Source organism: Daktulosphaira vitifoliae, unplaced genomic scaffold (genome assembly GCF_025091365.1).
Source record: "Daktulosphaira vitifoliae isolate Bord-2020 unplaced genomic scaffold, ASM2509136v1 Scaffold_1, whole genome shotgun sequence".
NCBI classification, from domain to species: domain Eukaryota; kingdom Metazoa; phylum Arthropoda; class Insecta; order Hemiptera; family Phylloxeridae; genus Daktulosphaira; species Daktulosphaira vitifoliae.
The window spans coordinates 11,863,374-11,876,901 of record NW_026099572.1 but is presented as its reverse complement, the minus strand read 5'-3'; the positions used below and the strand labels follow the sequence as shown (position 1 = coordinate 11,876,901).

The following is a 13,528-nucleotide window of genomic DNA, read 5'->3' as shown; positions in this document are numbered from 1 at the left end:
GTAATAATATGTTGGTTTCCACAAAAATCACTAGATTCGTTGCAGAGACCAACAAAAATCCATTTATGTTTTGATATCTTCCTTTTGAGTATATAATAATGCTCGAGATATGCTATTTAATTTTTTTTAAATAACTTATTTAAATGTTTCAACTAGTTATTTTCGCGATTAACAGTTATTTTAATATGATTTATAATCACTTTAACTTATTTTCCATTGTATTATTCATTATGTTCAATTTTTTCTTATTAATGGTAAAATCTTAAAGACATTTTTGCAATGCTATGTATTATTATTCAGAGGCGGAACTACATATGTGTAAAGGCGGGATTTTCCGCGGGCCTCGTTGTTAAAGGGGCCTCATAGCGAAATTTTTAATTATTTATCTTATTTAATAAAAAAATTAGTTCATTGTATTAATCATAGAAATATTAGATGCAATGCATTTTGTAACATTTCAAGTAAACAAAAACATGAGATATTGAAATATTATTATTCTAATATTCACCACGAAAACGAACCGATAAGGGTATAGACTATAGTATATTTTTAAACGTGTTTTGTGTTGTGTATATGCGTTATCTGATGTCAATACGAGAATTATTTATAAAAATATATTTTCTTATCGCTGTTAGGCGGCGATGCGTTACTCGAAATGTATTTTACTTGTTCAGTGGCGGAACTACGTTAACTTTGGTGATTATAAATTATCATTTTTAAGACGATCCTATTATTCGGCGACAGAGAAAATCAACGTCTTAGACGTCATTTGTAGTACTTAGGTAAATACTAAAATTAAACAATCTGATATTAAAACTAATGACTGAATATATTTTTTTACGTACTTACCGACAAGGTATAACATGTAATTATTTAAGTTTAAACATAGTATTAGTAGGTATAAAATAGTATCGTTATTTGTTTTTAATTTAATCTAATACATCATAAAACATTATAAAGTAGACTTAAGATTTAATCTAAAGAACTGATGTTATTATTGTCTATGTAATTTTTAATTTTTTAACCCGTCGTTGGTAAACTTATGTTACGGATCACGATTGCTAAACTGTGAGCACCGCGCTCACACGTTACTTTTTCCTTTATTATTAATTACTCGATCAACTCAAAAAATTGAATCATACATAGAAAAGTATCATTTTGCTCACTACCAATTGGTAAAATATTTTTTGTAAAATACTAGTATTTTTATTATTTATGCGACTGGTATTGTGAGTACCAGGCGCAGGTTCAGAAATGTCACTGCCCGATTCATTTTCAAAAAATTGGACGGGGTCAACACTTGGGTTGACATAAGTCTTCTAAAAACTGTTCTACAGTCTTCTCCAACAAAGATTAAACTTTATTGGCCATTATTTTGAAAAAAAATAAACGTAAGCAATTCAAAAAATATGAAATTGATAAACTGTGAAAGCGACGCTCACTTTATCGGTACAGTTAACTTTGCACACTGAAAACTTGAGGAAATACAGATAGCGGCTTTTTTTTTTTGTAATTATTGGTAAGCTTTTATTTGAAGGTAATAAGAGAATCAAGCAAAATAACAAACATTTATGTGACTGACGTTTAAAATGCTATTTGTGTGAGCGCCGCGCTCACATGTTTACCAATGACGGGTTAATTATTTTCAACATAATATTTGAAATTTCAATATTAAATTTATTCTGATATTTCATTTAAAATTCTAATTGCTTATACAAATAATATTAATAATAATATAAAATATAGAAAGAAAACGTATTGTTCTTGTGTTATAATTTTAGTGCACAACTTGACTTTGAGAATTTCGTTTTATAATGAATGGTCCGAATAAAAAAAGATTTGAGAGTGGAGCGAGTAAACGAAAACGTAAAGCAGAAGAAGAGCAAAAGATTAAATTGTTGCCGTCTGTTTCAAAGTACTTTATCAAAAATTCGGAAATTGAACCATCTTTTTCTACAAACTCTTTTTCAGCCAATGTAACACAAAATATGCCATCAAGTCCCTTACCTTCTTCTTCAGTCACCACTATTGCACATGAAACATCATCTAGTTTCTCACCTTTATCGACCAACGAATTTTTAGGTAAAATACCATCCAGCTCTTCATCTTCGTCCCCAAGTAACAATATATCAGATTTAAATTTTTTTACTAAGCTTCTGATGTTACCAAACCCTACTGATATTGGTCATTTTAGCCATCTAAATCAGTTGCCTGACGCAGCAAAAAAATTTATTGTTGAATATGGACCATGCCAACCTAAAGGACCATTCTATAGATATTCAGATAATCGTGTATCTAATTTATCGTTCAATGAGAAATATTATTATTCTGGGTCATCAATGTCTGGTGGAAAGACAATTAGACTATGGTTGAGTTATTCGATTATTCGTCAAGTTGCATATTGCCAGCCATGTACTCTGTTCGGGAATAGATTAAAAAATAAACAAACGTCATGGATTGACGGATTTGATGACTGGGATCACATAACGATTGCTATGAACCGTCATGAAAGTTCTACATTTCATCTTGTGTCATGTAAAGCTTATAATATGTATCATAAAAATTTAAGTATAGACTGTCAAATAAAAAAGCAAGACGCTTCTGAATCTGAATATTGGACCGCAGTTTTGACACGTATAATAGATATATCGATCACATTAGGTGGCCAAAATTTGTCTTTCAGAGGCCATAGAGAAGATGCTAACTTCAAAAATAATGGAAATTTTATGGCTTTAATAAGACTTCTAGCCAAATATGATCCAATATTGGCAACACTTCTAGAGAAGCCAAAGGGAAGCATAAAATATCTTAGCCACCAAATTCAAAATCAAATAATTGCATTAATAGAAAGTGAAATAAAGAAAAATATAATATCTGATGTTACCTCCGCGCCATTTTTTTCCTTAATTCTAGATTCAACACAAGATATAAGCAAGGTTGACCAAGTTTCTACGATATATCGGTATGTACATATAGAAAAAAATGAACTTGGAATTCCTAAAAGTATTGAAATAAAAGAAGATTTCATAGGTTTTTCTGAAGCAGAAGGAAGTACAGGTGAAGCAATAGAAGAACAAACAGTTAAAACATTTAAAGATAATGGTCTTGATATTGGTAAATTTAGAGGAATTGGATTAGACGGAGCAGCAAGTATGAGTGGTAAACATAATGGCTTGCAGGCTCGACTTCGGAAACGACAGAAAAAAGCAAAATATGTTCATTGTGCATCGCATAATTTAAATTTGGTGATAAACGATTCTGTGAAAGATATTACGGAAATCAGACAATTTTTTGAGATGTTAGAAACTCTATATACTTTTTTCGGAAACAGTATACTTCGATGGGCAAAATTGAAAAAAGAAAGCTGTGAAATTTCTAGATCACTCAAAAGGCTGTGCCCAACACGATGGTCGTCTAGAACTGATTGTTTGATATCACTCAACCATATGTACCCAGATGTTATGAAAGTTTTAAACAACATTACGTTGACCGGGCGTAATAAGGATGAACAAAACAATGCCTCCACACTCAAAAAATATTTCGAAAGTTATGAAACAATTATTTTAATTCTATTGATGTATAAAATATTGTCAAAAATTAATTTAGCATCTAAAATACTTCAATCGCCTGGAGCTGATATTGGCAAAGCTGTTGATTTGATAAAAAGCACATTGGAAAATATGGGGAAAATTCGCGATAACTTTAACATTTTAATAGAAGAAGCTAATTCTAAAGCATTACAATGGAATGTAACGCCCGAGTTTTCTTGCATACGAACGAGAAAAGTAAAAAAATTTTATGGTGAGCTATGTCAAGATAAACGTCTTTCAGAAGGAAACCATTATTTTAAAACTCAAGTTTTATATCGATGTATTGATACTGTTGTTACACAATTGAAAACAAGATTTGTAGGCCTTAGTGAAATAAATGATTTATTTAGTTGTATTTTACGACCAACTGTAATATCTGATGAAGAGATCGGTAAGAGTGCAAAAAAGTTGGCAGAGGCATTTGAGGACTTTAATCCAGCAGAACTTACAACACAAATCGAATCATTTAAATTTCTGTTTGCTTCTGAGCTTAAATCTTGTCGCAGCGTTTTTGATATGACTAAATTACTAATAATTGATAATAATAATTTAATTACTAGTTTCCCAGATTTGTTAACAGCATTTTATTTGTTCCTTACATTACCGGTTACTGTGGCAAGCGCAGAGAGGACATTCTCAAAACTTAAATTAATAAAGAATTATCTCAGGAGCACCATGTGCCAAACACGGCTCAGTGGCCTTGCAATGATTTCAATTGAAAATGAACGGGCTAAAAAATTGAATTTGTCGTCATTAGTTAAGTTATTTTCTCAAGATCGTAGCAGAAAAAAAAGTTTTCAAGTATAAGTATATTCATATTTGTAATTTTTTAATTCAATTTATAATTCAATAAGTTCTTAATAAACTATACAGTATACATAATTTAATTACATAATTATATACACATTTTTAAATGTGTATAAACTAAAATCCCTATGTCAGCTGAATTTGGTTACAGATATAATAGTATTCACGGGCCTCAGTAAACGTAGTTCCGCCACTGTTATTATTAACATTGGTAATTCTATATTAAATTTAATACGAAAAACTAATTTTTAAAGTCTTTTTTGGATGATTTTTAATAAAATAAAAAAAGAAAACGTTCTTAAAACTTATATTAAAATTAAAATTGTAAAACTCCAAATTTTATTGAAAAAACCTAAAATATCAGTGTTTTATCAAACCCAAAAACCCACCAGGTTTGTATCAATCTATTGCCCGGTTAGTTTTTTCTAGAATAACCGGCTTTAATAAACAATTATTATTTTTTATATTGATAGACGTAATCAAATTATAATAAAAAAAATAACATGTCATGATTACGCCAATAGTCTTTAAACTTGCATCAATAATAAAATATTGTATTTTATACATTTTTATATTTTTAAATACCAATTACAATTAAAATAAAAAGCAATTTTTTTATTTTCTAATGGAAACTCCAATTTATTTATACCATCAAATGTATTCATTTGATTAAACTGTTTTATTTTATTAATACCTTTTTGATAGTTGAAAATATATTAGTGCTAATCATAATTTTATTATATTAATAATAAAGATTTTTTGTTGACTTGCTTTAAATCTGGTATCATATTTGTATAAATTGGAAGCATTTATCGATTTATGACATGATAATATCTTTTAAAATTAAGTACGTTTTTCTGATTGCCCCAAAACTTAAAATATGTGCATTTAAAGTTTAGAGACACTCGTTGAAAATCAAATAATATATAAAACATTTTTTAAATGTTTTATATTATTTTCTTTTATTCAAAATATTTATTTTTAAATGAATAAATTTAATAGTAATATTATTAATTATAAATCAGTTAATAGAATTAAAAAAAGAATTGGGGTTGCTTATAAATAGAAGATTGATATGAGTTTATGGTACACGAGATGATAACAGACAATTAATTTTTCGTGTTAAGCAACTCAATAAAAAACCATTATTGTTAGAATAATCAAAGAATTAGTTTTAATATTTTCGAAATATTCCTTAAAGTGTAGTTCAGGAATCTCCCTGCATAGTTTTTTCAAAACGTCCTGAGTGTTATTTTTAGAGAGGTTTTTAACTTGAATTCCGTGGGATAGATACCTTGCTAAAAGAAAGGAAAATGGCAGCATCTTTTCATTGAATAAAATTTATTTACAATTCTATAAGACTTTTTATTTTAGTTTAATATTGTTATATTATACTACTTTATTTACTTTATTAAAAGTGTCTTAAATTAAAAATCTATAACTTTATATTATCATAATTAATTTGACACTTTTCCTTTCTTACGATCGATATGTTTTATTTTAACTCTATGTAGTTAAATGTTTAGAATTTTATTAATGATGATCGAAGCATAATAAAATATGTATAAAGAAATTTTTCTTTTAAAGTTTAAATGATTATCCTTAAATTAATAATATAGTACTTAAGAAATTTATGCACTTATTATTATATTTTTAACGATACTATCCAATAAAGTGAACTATTTATAAAAACAGGTCTAAGAAATGAATTATTCCTATTTTTTAATTTGTTGCAAATCTGCTACTTCGTGCATTGTAGGGATTTTATTATTTTAGTAATAAGTATTTACTACAGTATAGTATCATAATAATCCAGACAATTAATGAGTGTAATCTGGTGACCGAGCGGATTGGGGTTTTATCAACAATTATCTTTCAAATCTTGTGTAGTAGAAATATTACTCAGTTTTTTTGTTTTGATTTGTAGAATTTTTTACTTTGACTCAAATAAACTTATGAAAAATAGTTATTGATATTGGTTTTTAATATTTTTTAGTTTTTTAAATTAATAATATTTTTAATATAGTTTTAATTTTACTTATTTGATAATAATATTTGACAGCGCATGTTCTTTATTAATTAATCACGAGGAATTTTTTTAATGATAAAAGGAGTTTTTATGATTATTGGTAATACAAAATGACCCGTTGATTGACTATGTCTCACAGAATATTTTCAAGTATAGGATAAAATTTAATTTTTTTTCAGAAGTTATGATCATTTTACATACTTAAATTAACAGAAAAAAATATATAGCTCTATCCCCTTTTCTTTTTTCTTACAATTGTATCACCTTTAGTTTTATTAACGGAGACATACATGTTTTCCTTGCAAACAAATAAGAAAAAGACTGGTCGATAGTATCCTTAGAACCAGTATTTTGGAAATTATTAAAATTTCTATTCCATGACGGGAGACGTAATGTAATTCATAAATAGCTTGAGATGAAAACAAACACACTCCCACTTTACGTTCAGTCTTTTTATTAAATTCTTAATAACTTCCAAAATACTGGTTCAAAAACAGTGTTTAAAACGTAACAACTAAGTTCAAAGTGGTTGTCGACCAATCGTACTTCAAAAATTAAAATGATAAAATTTAGAGGAAAAAGGGGTAGGATAGTTCTATATTTTTTATGATAATTTAAATATTTAAAATACTAACAAACTTCTGGAAAAAAGCTCCTATCGTGGAGCTGATTTTTTTTGCAAATATTACATTTTTTTTTAAATTTCTGTGGCACTTTACTCGTAGACTATAAGGTGTCGGGAGAAATTTTTATTTTTTCATTTTATAGTACATTACATAAGATTTGATTTCTTATATGTTTAAAGGACTCAGTATTTCCGGAACATTTTCAAAAGTTAAGATGAAAAAGTTCTATACAATGTTTCAAGTTTTGTACGTCCCCCATAAAAAGGGAAATTGTCCAATTTTAATAAAAATTATGTCAAATGAAAGATATACTTATAATATATTTAGAAGAAAAAAAAATTGTGCTGATACATACATTTTTCGAAAAGTTATAGCATTTTAAAGTTGAAAATTTTAATTCGAAAATTCTTTTACAAAAATCAAAATTCTTCAATGGGTTCCTAGAAAATAAACTTAGTGTATCAGCAGGTATATAATTGATAAATTAAAATTTATAATGTTATATAATTATAAATTATATAACATTATTTTTTCCTGAAAAATAATATAAGACACGTAATAACAAAATTTTGTTTTAATCAGTGTACTTTTGAGAAATCTTACATCAGTTATGTCATTCGTATGTATTCCACTGTTATAATACATTTTTGTCAACAATAGTGTTCTCAGGATTTCGTCTTGGGAAAATATACATAAAAAATATTTTTATATCCTCTCCATTTTTACCATATATTTATTTTCATCATGGAGGGGTTTCTATCCCCCATGCCCTCCCAGTGAGAACGCTCATGTTGTCAACATTGGTGTTCTAATCTCTCATTGTTTTGTAAAAATTGAGTTTACAAATCTTTTAGTGCGATAAAAAATTGCTAATTGTTCTGCTATCGTACTACTGACTTATTTAAACATATTTTACTCGTTGTTTTTATTAGATATTGATTTGCATAAAAAATATTGTTTTTTTAAATTTTTTTACTGTAGAATAATACCTAAAACAGTCATTATCTACAGGTGGTAATTTTTCTGAAATCGTAATCGTTATAATGTACTTGATTGATCCGCTTATATAATAGATATGTTAAAATCACGAAGTGCCTCGAAAACGGTTCGTCGTTGTTTAGCGGTTACATAATCGCGCGCCGTGCCTGTGGAAACGACTACACAAGTCGCTAATTGTATGGCGCGACTGTATCCGCAGAGAACACGGCGCTACACAAAATGTTTTACGTTGTCGTCCTCCTAGTCGACTGTGCATTGGTTCAGTATTAGGTAAACCCTTTTTGGATGTCTTAAATTTCCTGCCGACGTTGGGCGCCCCGTGAATATATTCCACAGCGTTTACCTATTGAGCCGCACTTGCCGATTTATGTATTTTTGCGGATATCATAACCAATGGGTTATGATCTGTGCACAAAATTGTATTTCTTGTAGAAAAATGTATACTTTTTATACATATATTTCAAGTTTTGAATCCTATCCGTACAAGGTAATTACGAACATTTTTTATTTCTAATACACTTCAAATCAATACTAAAATTTAAACGTTCCAATATGTACGAATAAATTTTGAGTTATTAAAAAATGTTTGTAAGAATTTAATATTTAAATGACTTGGTAATTTATTTTATTGTAGTTCATGGAAAGTTAAATGGGAACGTATTGTTATTTTTTTCTATCAAATGAAGAATGATCTAAATACAATTTTGAATGTCAATGACCAGTTTTAAAATGCTATTTTTTAAGTTAATGTAATGTTTAATTACAGGCGAAGGAGTGTGAAACGTAAATTTTAACGTTTCGATTTGAAAAAAATGTATACATTTTCATATTATATAACAAATAGATACACAAACATACGTATAAGGAATCCATAAACGAATAATTGTTTAAATTTTAAAAGGGCTAAAATAATTTAAGTTAACTGATCAGGAGTGGTACATGTTGTAACTAAAAATTTTTAGGAATTTATAACATGGGGCCCTCCCAATTTCGCTCAAATAATAGAATTAATAAGCAAAAAAGGGTTTTCCTGTACCGGTATGTTTACGGTGATGGTAGAATTTTTTTAAAGTACATTTTTTTGTGAATAAATGTAGAATTAGTTCAGCTGTATATAATTCAAGATCATTTGACGTATTGGTTGTTAATATTCATCTGGTAGAAGTTAAGATATTTACTTGATATTAATGAGATAATAACAATAAAAAAACATATTAATAAAATTAATACTTTCAGCATGGACGTAGCTAGAATTTCACTTGGGAAGGAGTCAAAAAAATTTTTTCTCCGGTTATTCAATATTATAAACTTTTCTTAATATCTAAAATGTATTTTTAAAATTTTTAGAAGATCCATTAACACCTTTTAGATATTTGTTAATTTGTAACAGAAATAAGTCTATACCCTTACACTCCTCTAAAATATAAAATAGAGGGATTCTGAGGCCGTGGCGGACACACTAGTTGTTGACAAAACTCTAGTGTTAAGCCGCGCCTACAGCCGTAGGTGAACGGATGGGTGACCATGCATGCGCTTCTACGGTGGCGAAAAAGCACCATGTTCCCAGTGCAGAAGGCAACGGGAAACCACTGCACTTAAATTTCCACAGGATATACTAATGGTATTAACCAACTTAACGGTTGTAAAAAAAAAGGTTTCCAACCTATTTTATTATGTTAAAACAGTCAATGTTTATATTATTATTTTTGATTTTATTTGAAATAACTTATTGAAAACTGAATAAATCATTGCAAAGTTTTCATTTACAACACTTAAAAATCTAATCATTTGCCAAAGTACTGGAGCGAAAGGAGTATAAAAATTTTACTTGGTCCTAAAAAACTTGACTCTTTTACACCTACATTAAATTAAAGCTTATACGATGTACTTAAAAATGAATAAAATATTATCCCAAATATTTATGATTTATCGGCTAATAGGAATACTTAAAATTTTTTAATTTCATTTTGTCCTGTTTATATATTTATAAATATGCCTATAAAAAGGTGTTTGTTTACTTGTAAGTATAAATTGATATACAAATGAAAAATATATCATGATTTTAGATATAATAAGATCGTCAATTGCTTGTTAATTTAACGAACTAAGAGTTTTACTAGCTGCATGTGGAAGAACTACTGAACAAATTGATGATTATTTAGTGGAATATATATGCACACAAAAAAATGCACCTTTGGCTGCTTGGGGTTTTCAAACAAAAGAAATATGCAAGGAAAAATTGATCCATTGTGGTGAAAAATGGCGAATCAGGTTATATAAAGATTTCAAATATTTCTCTTGGGTTAGTAACATACATTAAATATTTCTAGAGTTCTATTGATAAAAAACACAGGAAAATTAAAAAAAAATTCTGTGGTTTTCAATGTTTGTATAAATTCTAAATGTGGATTCAGATTTGTTCCATGGCATCTGAATTCTGAGATGTTTACTTATTAGTAAATGAACGATAATTACACATTTAAAAATTCATGAAAAATGTTTAAAACATTTATTTTTCTTAAAACTCTTTAAATTTGTTTTAATTGTATTATAAGAGTTTTGCAAAATTTGAGACAGCTACAAGTTAAACTTGTTTTCCTGGACTTTTAAACTTGATTATAGAACTCATTTATTAAAAAATTAAGCTGAAAATTTCACTGTAACATTTTTTTTTTTGGCCATAACAAGTTATGAATTTATAATAATACAAATGAAAGCATTTTATGATGATTTAAAAAAATTTATCGTTCTCTTAATGCATAATATATAATCGATATAATTAATGTTAATAGAATAAATATGCATAAATCTAGACATTTCATGAAAATTGTTTTTTTTTTTTTGTTATAATTGTTGTGATGTTTCCCGAATTTACATACTTTTTTACGCTGAATACTTGATATAATTAGATTTTATTTGTCTTCATTATTTGTTTAATTATTTTACTAATTGCCAAGAAAAGATTACAAAATAAGAGTTAAAGAATAATCATCACGGCTATAATTTTGTAAAAAAAATTCTATAAAGGATAACAATTTTAATTTGCACTACAAGTATTGAAAAAATGCTTGGGTTACTTAAAATATGTGATTGAATTTTTTTTGGGAAACAACAAATGTGAAAATTGGATAGCCATTGTTAATTGTATTTATGTTCGAGTAGGTGAATTGGAGAGAAGCGTCTGGTGTGTTATGCGATAAGAGACATTTTGACAGTCAACAGCATATCAGTTTCTATACTTAATGATGCAACTCCTTCTGTAAAGCTTACATTGCGATCACAGAGTAAGGAATAGTTATAGTGATGAAGTGTATTGATTTGCTCTCTCGACACTTCCTTGTGACTGACTGTGGCGTGGCTTTCCGTGAACAATTTTCAGTGTGTCCCACATTTCTTTTAAGTCTTCTATTATTTTATTTGCAAACTCGCGGCCGTTGTCAGATTGTAATATCATCGGAGCTCCAAAAATACAAAATATGTCGATAAGGTGTTTTGCAACTTCTTCTGCTCTCTTTGTTTTTAAGGGTCTTAGTTGAACGAATTTAGTAAGGTGATCCTGATATACCATAATAAACCGGAACTCTCCATCCCCCTGCGACTGCATATCAATCAGGTCCACTTGGCACCTACTATTCATTTCCGAAAACACCATTGGTTTAATCACTAGACCCTTGTTTTTAGATTTTTGTTTAGATTGACACGATTCACAAAACTTTAAGTAAATAGACACTGCTTCTTGTGTTATATTTTTATACTTTTTTTTAACTTCAGCATTCATGCGGTGTTTTCCACCATGCCCAATACTCAAATGTACATCGTGTAGCACATCATAGATATTTTCATTAGTAATATAGTACAAAATGTTTGTATTACCTTCCAACAACGGCAATATTAATTTATCTTCTTCTCCAATAGTAATGAGGTCGTATTTTTTCAAAATTCGATATGCCTTGTTACTTTTTATTCCACTTGATCTCACATTTTTAATTTCCGAAACTATTTCATTATACTTAACTGCCGATAAATAAACTGAATTATTATTTTTTTCATTAACTATTTTATAAAAACATTCATAAAATTTTTCACGTGAAGTCATTTTAAAAACCTATTATATGTACGACGCGTGTATTAAGACGAACTAGCACTGTACTAAATATTATTGCGTGTGTTTCTTCATAAACATTTATCTACAATCGTTATTTTATCATATACATTTTATCAAAGTACTTTACCCACTCAGTCGTAGATAATGTGTAAAATACCCGAGTAAAGTACGAAATAAACGTTTTATAAATAGTATTTTTACTTTATCCAATAGGTACAGGTAGTGTACACATTACCCGGATAATGTGAACACTAACCATATTTTGTACTTTACCCGTAACATATATATGTGTATAATATAGTATTAAAAATAATTATTTTTAAATATGAATTATAATTCATATTTATTGAATATATTTTCCCAATTATACCTTATTTTTTTTATAGGTCGATTTACTGACAAATGTGTATTATGAAATGAAAATATTTCTAAATAAATTTACTTTTTTAACAGTTTAGCAAATATCAAAACCATTTGAACAATCATAATATTTTTCAAAATTTGCTTAAAAATAAAATTTGAAGCTTAAATAAAAATAATTGATTTTTTTTCTTTTAAAAATATATTTAAATATGACAGTCTTGCTTTATATTATAAATTAGAAAAAATAATATCCGAGTAACTCTAAATAGTGGAATTGTAAACTTCTATTACTTTCACTAACTACAGTGATAACTATTAATTATAAAGAAAAAAAAATGAATTCAAATTATATTCCACGATTTATATTTCTGGTAAGTATAAAAAATAATTTACATATTATAAAATTACTCTGTTTATATGGAGGTTTATTATGATACCTTCTGGTTTGAGGTAATAATAATTATTTTTCAAAAATTTACTCAAAAAAGTACTATTTATTTTTGCCAACCATAATAAATATTAAGTTTATTGTAAAAAATTCTATTATATTTTTGAAAATTCTCAAGGCAGTCGTAATTAGAATTAATTAGTAATATAGTAGTATTAATTGCAATAGTTTAAAAAAAAAAATAAATAAACGCATTAAACTGAATGTATACGAAATTTCGTATCGAAATTACAACTATTTACTTATGGAGATTCTTAAATTATGTAAATTAAACTGTTTCGTATGTAAATGTAATTGAATAATCACAAGTTATGTAATAAATGATATTTAATCATGTAATTATTCAATTTAAATAAAAGATAAAATCAATAAAAGAAACAAATAAAAAAATTATTAATATTTTTTTTATTGTTTGATTAAGTGGATAAACGAATCACCATGCATATGTTTAATACACACACACACACACACACACACACACACACACACATATACAGGGTGTTCAGTAAGTCAGGAAACGGGTTTCTATTGTTCTCGTTGTTTGTAACAATGAGAACAATA

The 13,528-nt window shown here is 27.5% G+C and overlaps 3 protein-coding genes across 4 annotated transcripts in view; 2 read left to right on the top strand and 1 right to left on the bottom strand.

Moving 5' to 3' along the window:
* Window positions 1-303: 303 nt before the first annotated feature.
* Window positions 304-4,529, top strand: LOC126893565 (zinc finger MYM-type protein 1-like). Its single transcript, XM_050663888.1, has 2 exons — window positions 304-782; window positions 1,782-4,529. The coding sequence occupies exon 2, from the start codon at window positions 1,815-1,817 to the stop codon at window positions 4,395-4,397; it is 2,583 nt and encodes an 860-aa protein (XP_050519845.1). The 5' UTR covers window positions 304-782; window positions 1,782-1,814; the 3' UTR covers window positions 4,398-4,529.
* A 5,683-nt stretch (window positions 4,530-10,212) lies between these two features.
* The window catches only part of LOC126893575 (uncharacterized), a 9,074-nt gene continuing 5,758 nt past the window's right edge, over window positions 10,213-13,528 (top strand). The window contains exons 1-3 of one of the 2 annotated variants that reach the window (XM_050663914.1): window positions 10,213-10,353; window positions 11,214-11,335; window positions 12,543-12,890. In XM_050663914.1, coding sequence (XP_050519871.1) covers window positions 12,855-12,890 — 36 coding nt within the window. In that variant the 5' untranslated portion in view covers window positions 10,213-10,353; window positions 11,214-11,335; window positions 12,543-12,854. Of the gene's footprint in view, window positions 10,354-10,883; window positions 11,336-12,542; window positions 12,891-13,528 lie in introns of those variants that run through there. The other variant, XM_050663913.1, reaches the window with a different exon arrangement.
* Window positions 11,347-11,829, bottom strand: LOC126899145 (KRAB-A domain-containing protein 2-like). Its single transcript, XM_050673774.1, has one exon. It carries the CDS (start codon window positions 11,827-11,829, stop codon window positions 11,347-11,349), a length of 483 nt encoding a protein of 160 aa, XP_050529731.1.

Coding starts and splice junctions, on each gene's coding strand:
- LOC126893565 (XM_050663888.1), top strand. CDS start 1,815: ATGAATGGTCCGAATAAAAAAAGATTTGAGAGTGGAGCGAGTAAACGA.
- LOC126899145 (XM_050673774.1), bottom strand. CDS start 11,829: ATGAATGCTGAAGTTAAAAAAAAGTATAAAAATATAACACAAGAAGCA.